This window comes from Salvelinus namaycush, chromosome 31 (assembly GCF_016432855.1).
Source record: "Salvelinus namaycush isolate Seneca chromosome 31, SaNama_1.0, whole genome shotgun sequence".
Taxonomy (NCBI): domain Eukaryota; kingdom Metazoa; phylum Chordata; class Actinopteri; order Salmoniformes; family Salmonidae; genus Salvelinus; species Salvelinus namaycush.
The window spans coordinates 11,774,945-11,789,302 of NC_052337.1; the positions used below are offsets into that span (position 1 = coordinate 11,774,945).

At 44.2% G+C, this 14,358-nt stretch overlaps 1 protein-coding gene across 1 annotated transcript; it reads right to left on the reverse strand.

Annotated features, from left to right (window-relative positions):
* Positions 1 to 4,584: 4,584 nt before the first annotated feature.
* LOC120026429 (pentatricopeptide repeat-containing protein 2, mitochondrial-like) lies at positions 4,585 to 7,220 on the reverse strand. Its single transcript, XM_038971287.1, has 9 exons — positions 7,171 to 7,220; positions 6,670 to 6,784; positions 6,291 to 6,408; positions 6,014 to 6,092; positions 5,816 to 5,907; positions 5,620 to 5,733; positions 5,436 to 5,510; positions 5,225 to 5,338; positions 4,585 to 5,097 (listed from the first exon to the last, which is right to left on the reverse strand). Exons 4-9 carry the CDS (start codon positions 6,039 to 6,041, stop codon positions 4,873 to 4,875), a joined length of 648 nt encoding a protein of 215 aa, XP_038827215.1. The 5' UTR covers positions 6,042 to 6,092; positions 6,291 to 6,408; positions 6,670 to 6,784; positions 7,171 to 7,220; the 3' UTR covers positions 4,585 to 4,872.
* Between the last annotated feature and the right edge of the window lie 7,138 nt (positions 7,221 to 14,358).

Sequence of the window (14,358 nt, forward strand, 5' to 3'; positions counted from 1 at the left end):
GTGAGTGAGCCCACTCCGTTGGCTGAGAAGCAACCCCACACATGAATGGTCTCAGGATGCTTTACTGTTGGCATGACACAGGACTGATGGTAGCGCTCACCTTGTCTTCTCTGGACAAGCTTTTTTCCGGATGCCCCAAACAATCGGAAAGGGGATTCATCAGAGAAAATGACGTTACCCCAGTCCTCAGCAGTCCAATCCCTGTACCTTTTGCAGAATATCAGTCTGTCCCTGATGTTTTTCCTGGAGAGAAGTGGCTTCTTTGCTGCCCTTCTTGACACCAGGCCATCCTCCAAAAGTCTTCGCCTCACTGTGCGTGCAGATGCACTCACACCTGCCTGCTGCCATTCCTGAGCAAGCTCTGTACTGGTGGTGCCCCGATCTCGCAGCTAAATCAACTTTAGGAGATGGTCCTGGCGCTTGCTGGACTTTCTTGGGCGCCCTGAAGCCTTCTTCACAACAATTGATCCGCTGTCCTTGAAGTTCTTGATGATCCGATAAATGGTTGATTTAGGTGCAATCTTACTGGCAGCAATAGCCTTGGCTGTGAAGCCCTTTTTGTGCAAAGCAATAATGACGGCACGTGTTTCCTTGCAGGTAACCGTGGTTGACAGAGGAAGAACAATGATTCCAAGCACCACCCTCCTTTTAAACTTCCAGTCTGTTATTCGAACTCAATCAGCATGATAGAGTTATCTCCGGCCTTGTCCTCGTCAACACTCACTGACATGATATCAGATGGTCCTTTTGTGGCAGGGCTGAAATGCAGTGGAAGTGTTTTTTGGGGGATTCAGTTCATTTGCATGGCAAAGAGAGACTTTGCAGTTAATTGCAATTCATCTGATCACTCTTCATAACATTCTGGAGTATATGCAAATTGCCATCATACAAACCAAGGCAGCAGACTTTGTGAAAATTAATATTTGTGTCATGCTCAAAACTTTTGGCCACGACTGTACATTGTTGGTTAAGGGCCTGTAAAGTAAGCATTTCACTGTAAGGTCTGCACCTGTTGTATTCGGTGCATGTGACACACATACATTTTGATTTGACTTATGTAAAGAAGGACTCTTTATTCAACAATAAAATAAAGAGTTCTACAACAGCAGCTTTTATTTCATTCAATATGTATTACCCTATAAATCACAAATAATGACATGTTTATACATATCTGTCTCACATACACCATTACATTCTTCTTTTGCACACATTGGTGTCCCTTGGATTCAACTAACCTTTTCACAGTCAGCAGTTAAAAGTCTGAAATGCTCTGAAGGGGCTCCCCAGACATAGAACCAACTAGTATACCTGTACCATTGCATGTGAACAGGTGAAGAATATGATCAAAAAGGAGGAATACAAAAGGGTCTCTGGCTGAGAGGAGAGGTACATTGCACTGACTGGTACACTATAGGTCGCTATAAAGTCCAGGTCTGGGTGTAGGGAGAGAGCGCATCTCTGTTGTCACACCCTGGCCTTAGTTATCTTTGTTTTCATTTATTATTTTAGTTAGGTCAGGGTGTGACATGGTGAATGTATGTGTTTTTGTAGTGTCTAGGGTGGTTGTAAGGTTAGGGGGTTTATTAGAGTAGTTGGGTTTATGTTTAGTATAGTAGTCTAGCTGTGTCTATGGTTGCCTGAAGGGTTCTCAATCAGAGACAGATGTCATTAATTGTCTCTGATTGGGAGCCATATTTAAGGCAGCCATAGGCACTAGGTTTTTGTGGGTAATTGTCTGTGTCTATGTTGCATGTTTGCACTTAGTCTTTTGTTAGCTTTACGGTCGTCTGTTTGTTGTTTTGTTTCATTTTTCTTCTTAAAATAAAGAGAAGATGTATTTTTCACGCGCTGCGCCTTGGTCCAATCTCTCTCCCTTTGACGATCGTGACAGAATTACCCACCAATCCAGGATCAAGCAGCGTGATAAGCGGCAACAGGAGCAGCGCAAGGAGGAATGGCAATGGGAGCGTAATCTGGACTACACAACTTGGGAGGAGATCGACAGGTGGGCAATCGACCCAGGGCGAGTGCCGGAGCCCGCCTGGGATTCTCTGGCGCAGTGCGAGGAGGGATACCGGCGAATGGAGGCAGCACGACGATGCGGTAGGAAGCCTGTGAGTCAGCCCAAAAAATTTCTTGGGGGGGGGCTTAGAGGTAGTGGGCCGAGGGCAGGTAGGAGACCTGCGCCCACTTCACAGGCTAACCGTGGAGAGTGGGAGTACGGGCGAACACCGTGTTACGCAGTAGAGCGCACGGTGTCTCCTGTACGTGTTCATAGCCCGGTGCGGGTTATTCCACCTCCCCGCACTGGTAGGGCTAGATTGGGCATTGAGCCAGGTGCCATGATGCCGGCTCAACGCGTCTGGTCTCCAGTGCGTCTCCTCGGGCCGGCATACATGGCACCAGCCTTACGCATGGTGTCCCCGGTTCGCCTACATAGCCCGGTGCGGGTTATTCCACCTCCCCGCACTGGTCGGGCGACGGGGAGCATTCAACCAGGTAAGGTTGGGCAGGCTTGGTGTTCAAGGGAACCAGTACGCCTGCACGGTCCGGTATTTCCGGCGCCACCTCCCCGCCCCAGTCCAGTTCCACCAGTGCCTACACCACGTAACAGGCTTCCAGTGTGTCTCCAGAGCCCTGTTCCTCCTCCACGCACTCGTCCTATGGTGCGTGTCTCCAGCCCGGTACCACCAATTCCGGCACCACGCACTAAGCCTCCTGTGCGTCTCCAGAGTCCTGTGCATCCTGTTGCTGCTCCCCGCACTAGCCCTGAGATGCGTGTCCCCAGCCCGGTACCACCAGTTCCGGCACCACGCACTAGGCCTAATGTGCGTCCCCAGGGTCCAGTATGCCCTGTTCCTTCTCCCCGCACTAGCCTGAAGGTGCGTGTCCTTAGCCCGGTGCCTCCAGTTCCGGCACCACGCACCAGGCCTACAGTGCGCCTCATCCGGCCAGAGCCATCCGTCTGCCCAGTGCCATCTGAGCCATCCGTCTCCCCAGCGCCATCTGAGCCATCCGTCTCCCCAGCGCCATCTGAGCCATCCGTCTCCCCAGCGCCATCTGAGCCATCCGTCTCCCCAGCGCCATCTGAGCCATCCGTCTCCCCAGCGCCGTCTGAGCCATCCGTCTCCCCAGCGCCGTCTGAGCCATCCGTCTCCCCAGCGCCGTCTGAGCCATCCGTCTTCCCCGAGCCATTAGAGCCGCCCGTCTGTCCCGAGCCGTCAGAGCCGTTAGTCAGTCAGGAGCCGCTAGAGCCATTCGTCAGTCAGGATCTGCCAGAGCCGCCAACCAGACAGGATCTGCCAGAGCCGCCAACCAGACAGGATCTGCCAGAGCCGCCAACCAGACAGGATCTGCCAGAACCGCCAACCAGACAGGATCTGCCAGAGCCGCCAACCAGACAGGATCTGCCAGAGCCGCCAACCAGACAGGATCTGCCAGAGCCGCCAACCAGACAGGATCTGCCAGAGCCGTCAGCCAGCCATGAGCAGCCAGATCCGTCAGCCAGCCATGAGCAGCCAGATCCGTCAGCCAGCCATGAGCAGCCAGATCCGTCAGCCAGCCATGAGCAGCCAGATCCGTCAGCCAGCCATGAGCAGCCAGATCCGTCAGCCAGCCATGAGCAGCCAGATCCGTCAGCCAGCCATGAGCAGCCAGATCCGTCAGCCAGCCATGAGCAGCCAGATCCGTCAGCCAGCCATGAGCCGTACAGCCAGGATCCGCCAGAGCCGTCCAGCCAGGATCCGCCAGAGCCGTCATCCAGCCAGGATCCGTTCCTCAGTCCGGAGCTGCCGTCCCTCAGTCCGGAGCTGCCCCTTATCCTGGTGCTGCCCCTTATCCTGGTGCTGCCCCTTATCCTGGTGCTGCCCCTTATCCTGGTGCTGCCCCTTAGTCCGGTGCTGCCCCTTAGTCCGGTGCTGCCCCTTAGTCCGGTGCTGCCCCTTAGTCCGGTGCTGCCCCTTAGTCCGGTGCTGTCCCTTAGTCCGGTGCTGCCCCTTAGTCCGGTGCTGCCCCTTAATCCAGTGGGGTTAAGTTGGCGGGTGGTCAGTTGGAGGAGGCTACGAAAGCGGGTAGTGACTATGGTGGGGTGGGGACCACGACCAGTACCAGAGCCGCCACCGTGGACAGACGCCCACCCAGACCCTCCCCTAGACTTTATGCTGGTGCGCCCGGAGTTCGCACCTTAAGGGGGGGGTTATGTCACACCCTGGCCTTAGTTATCTTTGTTTTCATTTATTATTTTAGTTAGGTCAGGGTGTGACATGGTGAATGTATGTGTTTTTGTAGTGTCTAGGGTGGTTGTAAGGTTAGGGGGTTTATTAGAGTAGTTGGGTTTATGTTTAGTATAGTAGTCTAGCTGTGTCTATGGTTGCCTGAAGGGTTCTCAATCAGAGACAGATGTCATTAATTGTCTCTGATTGGGAGCCATATTTAAGGCAGCCATAGGCACTAGGTTTTTGTGGGTAATTGTCTGTGTCTATGTTGCATGTTTGCACTTAGTCTTTTGTTAGCTTCACGGTCGTCTGTTTGTTGTTTTGTTTCATTTTTCTTCTTAAAATAAAGAGAAGATGTATTTTTCACGCGCTGCGCCTTGGTCCAATCTCTCTCCCTTTGACGATCGTGACATCTGTTCAGCCTTGCTTGGGTGGTGTGAGAGAAGACCCCATGGCTGTGACAGGGACTGGTACAATTAAGGCAGAGTTTAGAATGAAACAATGTTTGTTTAAAATCGACTACATTGCACTTGGACTGCGCAGAATCACTGATCTGCAAATCCCCTCCCAAAAACCTACTCAGTACCTGATCAAGATTCACAATTCTGCGCCTCACCTTGATCCCCTCAAACACGCTGAGAGATACACCTAGTCCCATTCACTCTGACAACAGAGTGGACTGCAGAGGCCTCAGAGTCCTCCGGCTGATCCGTCTCTCGTCCATTATCCCCATGGGCATCCTCTTCTTCCCCATGGGGGTATGACACAACATCTCGTCCACGTTTCGTTGATTCACCTGACCTGCCTGCTGGAGGTGGGACACTGCCTGCTCCACTCTCGCCATCAGAGGACTGTCCTCGCTCCGAAGACGCACCAGGTCCACCTGAGAAAGAGACCACACACACATAGATGTATTGATGAATTATATTTGTGACTGGATGACTCAGAGATAATTACACATAGGTTATGCATCAGACATTAAACATCCATTTGGAGTTTTTTTTACTTACCACTTCCTGTGCGAATTCAGGCTTCTTTATAAATGCAGGGCTGCTGGATCCCAAAGCTAAGGTCAAGACAGAGAGTGATTCTTTCACAGCTCCTGCCATAGCCAGTATCAGCACCTGGAACACCAGAAATATCATCAAATAGCCTGCTCCCTGACTGACAGCTTAACACAGTTACAAAGTTATTGTAAAGACAGTGAATATTAGAACTCACTTTGAGATATTGACATATTCTGCTGTCAGTGCTCATAATCTGACAGAACATGGATTGTGCTTTTTCAACATCATTCTGGAAGGAGAATAAAATATATTTAAACACATTTGTATGAGTGAGAGAGTGAGTGAGAGTGAAAGTGAGAGAGCGAGAGCGAGAGAGAGAAAAAAAATAGATTACCAACCTGTCTAAGTGGTAGAGCCACAGTGAAGCAGTAGGCATGTCTGGGCATAATGTGTCCTTTGGTCTGTTCCTCCTCTATCAGGGCAGTACAGATTCTATAGGACTCTGGGGTATTCTGGTAAACATGAAATAGGGCATTAAATCGACTGTCTATAGGGTGGACCAATACAATGTCTGCAAGGTGGACAAATCCTCACCAGTTTATAGCAGGTACCAGTTGCTAGTGTGAATGTGTCCTTGTTGAATGGCATACCTTGGTTCTTCATGTCTCTTAGTACATCCAGAGAACCTAGTGTTATAGACATTGTTTAGTGATGACAAAGATCAGTCATCTAAAAAATGTACCTTTATAGTTTAATGTGTCTGCCTTCTAATAGTAAAAGGATGCCACCTACTCTCATATAATCCTTTCATAAACAACATGTCTATGGCAATATTGAAGGAAGTTTAGTCCGAAAAGAATCCTCTCATGTCCTGTTAGAGAATATAGATAAATAATAGTATATTTACAACTTCACAAACTACAGTATGTGTAAACGTCAATCAATGCCCTAGTCAAGAGGACTAGAGTTACTATGACAGCACTTAGTTCATGACAGCACTTAGTCCAGATGTTGATTATGACTGTTCCCTGATTGTTGTAGTCCAAGTGCTGCATATAAATATTGTTACCTTGTCTGTCAGAGTAGCAGCAGCCATTTCCTCCAGCCCCAGCTCATAGCACAGCCTCATGAACAGGGGACCAAACTTAAACTCTCCAAATGCTACATTACTGTTATCTTCGTGGTACCTGGACAGTGGAACGAACATGCAGAACACACAAACATACACGTAAATAATACAGAACCATAACTAAGTAAGAATGCCAACATTAGTCAAACTTCAAGATTGCATTAAATTATTTCAGACTAATGCTTTATCTGTCCGTAACACAGCTGATGAGTAGACTTGATCTTCAGGTCTGTTTTGACAGCTAATTGTCAGGATACTCATCTGGCCAGTGGCCACAATGCATTAGTGAGAAACTAGTATTTTATTGTGTGACCCATACCTGTAGATGGCACCTCTGGCTGTAGATTGGCATAGGTGTAGAAGCAGTTTCAGCTCATCCTTCAAAATTAGCTCGTTCTTCTTTAGCTTCCGATTGAATACCTCCAAATAATGACCTGCAGAATAGAAAATGGTCTGTCAACTTCAAAATAAGTAGTTGAGGTACAGTAGTTAGACCCAAGCAGTAAGGACATGCATATATACACACATACATATACATATACAGTGCATTCAGAAAGTATTCCAGCCTCTGGACTTTTTCCACATTTTGTTACAGCCTTATTAAAATTGATTAAATGGTTTTTTCCCCCTCATAAATTTACACCCAATACCCCATAATGACTAAGCAAAAACAGGTTTTTAGAAATTCTTTCAAACTTATTAAAAAACAAAAACTGAAATATCACATTCACAGAACTATTCAGACCCTTTAATCAGTACTTTGTTGACAGCGATTATAGCCTCAAGTCTTCTTGGTTATGGCGCTACAAGCTTGGCACACCTGTATTTGGGGAGTTTCTCCCATTCTTCTCTGCATATCCTCTCACGATCTGTCAGGTTGGATGGGGAACGTCGCTGCACAGATATTTTCAGGTCTCTCCAGAGATGTTCGATCGGGTTCAAGTCCAGGCTCTGGCAGGGCCACTCAAGGACATTCAGAGACTTGTTCCAAAGCCACTCTTGCGTTGTCTTGGCTGTGTTCTTAGGGTCATTGTCCTGTTGAAAGGTGAACCTTCGCCCCAGTCTGAGGTCCTGAGCGCCCTGGAGCAGGTTTTCATCAAGGATCTCTCTGTACTTTGCTCCATTCTTCTTTCCCTCGATCCTGACTAGTCTCCCAGTACCTGCGCTGAAAAACATCCCCACCGCATGATGCTGCCACCACTATGCTTCATTAATATATTTGCAAATATTTCTATATATATAGAAATATATATATATATATATATATATATATAGACAGATATATATAGAAATATATCTATCTATCTATCTATAGATATATATATATATATATACACACACACATACATACATACATACATACATACATACATACACTACCGTTCAAAAGTTTAGGGTCACTTAGAAATGTCCTTGTTTTTGAAAGAAAAGCTCATTTTTGGTCCATTAAAATAACATCAAATTGATCAGAAATACATTATAGACATTGTTAATGTTGTAAATGACTATTGTAGCTGGAAACGGCTGATTTTTAATTTAATATCTACATAGGTGTACAGAGGCCCATGATCAGCAACCATCACTCCTGTGTTCCAATGGCACGTTGTGTTAGCTAATCCAAGTTCATCATTTTAAAAGGCTAAATGATCATTAGAAAACCCATTTGCAATTATGTTAGCACAGCTGAAAACTGTTGTTCTAATTAAAGAAGCAATAAAACTGGCCTTCTTGCTGATGCTCCAGATACTCAACTAGTCTAAAGAAGGCCAGTTTTATTGCTTCTTTAATCAGCACAACAGTTTTAGCTGTGCTAACATAAATGCAGAAGGGTTTTCTAATGATCATTTAGCCTTTTAAAATTATAAACTTGGATTAGCGAACACAACGTACCATTGGAACACAAGTGTGATGGTTGCTGATAATGGGCCTCTGTACACCTATGTAGATATTCCATAAAAAATCTGCCGTTTTCAGCTACAATAGTCATTTACAACATTAACAATGTCTAGACTGTATTTCAAATTAATTTTATGTTATTTTAATGGACAAAAAAAAGGCTTTTCTTTCAAAAACAAGGACATTTCTATTTTGTGAATCTTTTGGCGTTTGTATTTACTTTATTTTAACAAAATGTATCTGCTATCATTTCTTATAACCGACAAGCTGTTTATCATATACCCTGTTGCCTAGTCACCTTACGCCTATACATATCTACCTCTATCACTCCAGTATCCCCTGCACAATGTAAATATGGTATTGGGACTGACCCTGTATATAGCTTCTTACTTTCTTGTGTTCTTATTTTCATTTCTTGTGTGTTTTTGTTCACAATACCCCATAATAACCCAATGTTCTACCTTATGTTTAGTGCTGCATTGATATTGATTACTGCATTGTTGTATTTGGAGCTTGCAAGAGAGGCATGTCACTGTACTTGTCCACGTCACATTAAAACTTGAGTAGCCTACTTTCTGATCCGGACACTTGATGAGCCACTGCCTGTTTCCGCTGCTGAAATTCTTGTAGTTTGACAACATCCTCTGACAATAGATGCCTTTTTGCTGAAATGAATGGAGCAACAGGAGCAGAGATGATATTAGACTAGATTTTCTCGACCGTCTCTGACAGGAGTACTGTGCTACTGTACTTGCCCATGGAGCTGAACAACTTGTGGAAATTGAGTGCATGCATTACAAATTCGTCTAGAAATTTTAAATAGTTCCAGCCTAAATATGAAAACCGGACAAGGAAAGACAACTCAGCCGCTGTCACAGCAACAGTGACATTGATTGAGACAGATTCCTCGTGTGGTGGTTTGTCGACAAGGTACTGCACCATAACCATAAAATAGGTTATTCATATACCTCCTACTCTGCATGCCATACAGTCCGATTGTATGCGGCCACAAAGTAATCCCTTTGAGGGACAATCGTGAAGCAGTATTCGGATGGAGCCGCCGATACTGCCAAGCGCCATGTTGCCCCTGACTGTACTATTGCGAGAGTAAAGGGTGAAATGGTTTGGCAATTCAAAAACATTCTGCTTTCGCTGCGCTGGATTTGTTATAAGCACAGCATTTTATTATGCATTGACTAATTATATGTATTGTTTTACCATACAATTCATAAGTTCTGTGAAGAAGAAAAAACGAACAGATAGAAATATATACGTTTTATTCTCCACTTTTTCACGATTTAGTTGGAACATTCAAAAATGGCTGCGCCCGGTCGTGGCTGTTGACTAGTTTTACGCTGGATTTCCAAATGTCTAGCTAAGACGCATATTTCTTCTGACAAATGGACTATCTTGGAGTAAAATGATCATTATCTTGACATCTCAATTCCCATTAGCTGCCCGACGTCTGGTTGTGTTTATAACAAACGAAATTAATTTCACACATACTGAACATAAATCTATTACATCCTACAACCGGAAGGGGGCAGTGTCCCATGCACATTATGCACCCTCCAAACTATGACCTGAGCTTTCCGTCCCTGCTTTAGAGAGCAATAGTAATTGTGTCTTTATGGGCAACTCACTACGGTACATGCACTAACTCTGCCATGGCTCAAGCCTTTTTATTTATTTGTTTAAACGCCGAAAATAAGGTATGTGGTAAACACAGGCTTAGGAGCAGTGGTGTAGTAAGTGGTGCCTTGAGAAGTGGGTATACAACAATTGTGGTATATGCACTTTTTAATTTAATTTAATTTCACCTTTATTTAACCAGGTAGGCTAGTTGAGAACAAGTTCTCATTTGCAACTGCGACCTGGCCAATATAAAGCAAAGCAGTGCGACAAAAACAACAACACAGAGTTACACATAAACAAACCCTCATTCAAGGGTTTTTCTTTATTTTCTACATTGTAGAATAATAGTGAAGACATCAAAACTATGAAATAACACATATGGAATCATGTAGTAACCAAAAAAGTTTTAAACATATTTATATTTTATATTCTTCAAAGTAGCCACCCTTTGCCTTGATGAGGGCTTTGAACACTCTTGGCATTCTCTCGACCAGCTTCACGAGGAATGCTTTTCCAACAGTCTTGAAGGAGTTCCCACATTTACTGAGCACATGCTGGCTGCTTTTCCTTCACTCTGTGGTCCAACTCATCCCAAACCATCTCAATTGGGTTGAGGCCGGGTGATTGTGGAGGCCAGGTCATCTGATGCAGCACTCCATCACTCTCCTTCTTGGTCACATAGCTCTTACACAGCCTGGAGGTGTGTTTTGGGTCAATATCCTGTTGAAAAACAAATGATAATCCTACTAAGAGCAAACCAGATGGGATGGTGTATCGCAGCACAGTGCTGTGGTAGCCATGCTGGTTAAGTGTGCCTTGAATTGTAAATAAATCACCGATAGTGTCACCAGAAAAGCACCATCACATCTCCTCCTCCATGCTTGACATTGGGAACCACACATGCGGAGATAATCCCTTCACCTACTCTGCGTCTCACAAAGACATGGCAGTTGGAACCAGAAATCTCAAATTTGGGCTCATCAGACCAAAGGACAGATATCCACCGTTCTAATGTCCATTGCTCGTGTTTCTTGGCCCAAGAAAGTCTCTTCTTCGTATTGGTGTCCTTTAGTAGTGTTTTCTTTGCAGCAATTCGACCATGAAGGCCTGATTCACGCAGTCTCCTCTGAACAGTTGATTTTGAGATGTGTCTGTTACTTTAACTTTGTGAAGCATTTATTTGGGCTGCAATCTGAGGTGCAGTTAAACTCTAATGAACGTATCCTCTGCAGCAGAGGTAACTCTGGGTCTTCCTTTGCTGTGGCAGTCCTCATGAGAGCCATTTTCATCATAGCTCTTGATGTTTTTTCGACACATACAACAACACAGAGTTACACATGGAATAAACAAAACATACAGTCAATAATACAGTCGAAAAATAAGTCTATATACAATGTGAGCAAATGAGGTGAGATAAGGGAGGTAAAGGCAAAAAAAGGCCATGGTGGCGAGGTAAATACAATATAGCAAGAAAAACACTGGAATGGTAGATTTGCAGTGGAAGAATGTGCAAAGTAGAAATAGAAATAATGGGCTGCAAAGGAGCAAAATAAATAAATAAATACAGTAGGGGAAGAGGTAGTTGTTTGGGCTAAATTATAGATGGGCTATGTACCGGTGCAGTAATCTGTGAGCTGCTCTGACAGCTGGTGCTTAAAGCTAGTGAGGGAGATAAGTGTTTCCAGCTTCAGAGATTTTTTCAGTTCGTTCCAGTCATTGGCAGCAGAGAACTGGAAGGAAAGATGACCAAAGGAGGAAATGGCTTTGGGGGTGACCAGTGAGATATACCTGCTGGAGCGCGTGCTACGAGTGGGTGCTGCTATGGTGACCAGTGAGCTGAGATAAGACGGGGCTTTACCTCGCAGAGACTTGTAGATAACCTGTAGCCAGTGGGTTTGGCGACGAGTATGAAGCGAGGGCCAACCAACGAGAGCGTACAGGTCGCAATGGTGGGTAGTGTATGGGGCTTTGGTGACAAAACGGATGGCACTGTGATAGACTGCATCCAGTTTGTTGAGTAGAGTGTTGGAGGCTATTTTTATAGATGACATCACCGAAGTCGAGGATCGGTAGGATGGTCAGTTTTACGAGGGTATGTTTGGCAGCATGAGTGAAGGATGCACTCATTACTGAATTTTTTAATGTAACAAATCAATCATTAAACCTTGTAAACAATGAATGGTAATTCATGGTAACCTCGTAAACAATTCATTTAGACCCAGCGTTTATTTGAAACAGGTGTTTATTTGCTGAAATGTGTGCCGTTGCCTGGCTATTAAAAGGGACAGGCAGCAATTTGAGACTCAGCGTTTAGTTGAAGTTTTACAGTATGCGTTCTCCCTTTCTATTGGTTTTCTTTCAACTTTCTTTCATTGTCTAGCAGCACATGATAGTTGTTGCATCTTTAGATCTCCCCTCTTTCTAAATTTCTAACCAATATTTCCATCTCTGTCCATGAAATGTATGTGCTGTGTGCATTTTGGAACATCCACACATAGGCCTATTGCCTTGCCTTGTGCACATTTCTGTGCCACAAATGTGAAGAAATAATACTTAATCAACATTTTAAGCTAAACATTTAGGCGATCAATTAAATAAACACAAATCTGTCTGATACCAACTTCGATACATTCATTCCATGGACTGGACTGCAGCTTCTCGGACTGTTTGTACTTTGTTCTATGGTACAGTAGGGCCTGCTTTGGGTCCAATATTTCATATCATCATGTTGCAAAAGAAGCTATCTATCCATTGACAGATATGTAAAGTACATTCATGACAAAATGTTATTATATCATCAATACATTAAATCGAATAGATAAACTCAGGTACTAGATTGTGTGTAAGATTGAGGGAAGGGGGTTAATATATAAACATGCCTGATGACCTCATCGTTGTCATAAACTACTCCTATTGGGACTCTCTGACCCATAACAGTATGTCTGTCAGTGCACATTCTGTCAGTGCATATTTTTGACAGGAGAGAATATATAGCTCAGCACCAGTGAGCAGTGCTCGTCCCCATAGCCCTAGTTCCTTCAGAAAGGTACAGAAGGGTCTGATCAATTTGCTGCTGGCTAATTTCCCAGTTTCATTTTTCTCCTCTGTAGCAGAATGAGCATCCCTAATGGACGAGAGAGAGAGAGAGAGAGAGAGAGAGAGAGAGAGAGAGAGAGAGAGAGAGAGAGAGAGAGAGAGATACAAAGATACAGAGATACAGAGAAATAGAGAGAGTTTCCTGTCTGCTCCCTAACGACAGCAGCGCTAGACTATCTGGGAGCATCCTAAATTCATTATTGATGACATCTCTAACCTATGAGAGCTTTTCTACACAGCCATGTTGATTTGATTCACATGGTTCTCAATACATTAAAGCCCAAATTCTCCCATAAGTGGTTGCTTCCAACTTAAACTCAAGAGATTTGGCTAAGTAATATCCATATATTACCAGTTTGTTACAGAAATCCATGCATTCGTTTTTTGAGTAAGTAGTACATATATTACAGCGATTTGAATAATATCCAAAGATAGTTGTTATCTCTTGCTTTGAGGCAGAACAGTGGGAGTGGGATGGAAACTATTCACTATTACTTTAAGTCCCATAGAATCCTGAATGTGCCTCTCTCACACTTAAACTTAGTGTGCTTCATTAGAAGCCTGCCCAGTTCTCTAAGTTAAAAGCACAGTCTGTAATATATGAACTTAAGGTTTTTAGGGATTGATCCTGTGGTTCAAGTCAAGGAGGGGTATCTATAGAGCACTAAAGAACTGTAGCTTGTCTGTTTAATGTTCTGGTGCATGCCATCCCAGCTAGCACATCATGTTCTGAAAACCATATGTTTCTTAGAGCTTGGTGAGCGCTTGGTTGTCCTATGGTTATTTTGCGTACAGCCTTCCCACAGCTTTATGGGAATGGTGCAGGATAGCGGTCCAACTCATCCAAACTTTTGACTGGTGCTGTATATGTTTTTAAATAACATTGTTAGACTTTTCTCTGAACAGTACTAAAGTTTTGTTGTGGTTTCTATTTATTTTAATTTTATTTCACCTTCATTTAACCATGTAGGCCAGTTAAGAACAAGTTCTCATTTACAACTGCAACCTGGCCAAGATAAAGCAAAGCAGTGCGACAAAAACAACAACACAGAGTTACACATAAACAAACCCTCATTCAAGGGTTTTTCTTTATTTTCTACATTGTAGAATAATAGTGAAGACATCAAAACTATGAAATAACACATATGGAATCATGTAGTAACCAAAAAAGTTTTAAACATATTTATATTTTATATTCTTCAAAGTAGCCACCCTTTGCCTTGATGAGGGCTTTGAACACTCTTGGCATTCTCTCGACCAGCTTCACGAGGAATGCTTTTCCAACAGTCTTGAAGGAGTTCCCACATTTACTGAGCACATGTTGGCTGCTTTTCCTTCACTCTGTGGTCCAACTCATCCCAAACCATCTCAATTGGGTTGA

Excerpts from the sequence above, each read along its gene's own strand:
- LOC120026429 (XM_038971287.1), bottom strand. The coding sequence starts at position 6,041 with ATGTTGTTTATGAAAGGATTATATGAGA. Across the intron at positions 5,734-5,815 it reads CTGGTACCTGCTATAAACTG|AATACCCCAGAGTCCTATAG; the intron begins GTGAGGATTTGT and ends CATGTTTACCAG. Across the intron at positions 5,511-5,619 it reads TGGCTCTACCACTTAGACAG|AATGATGTTGAAAAAGCACA; the intron begins GTTGGTAATCTA and ends TTCTCCTTCCAG.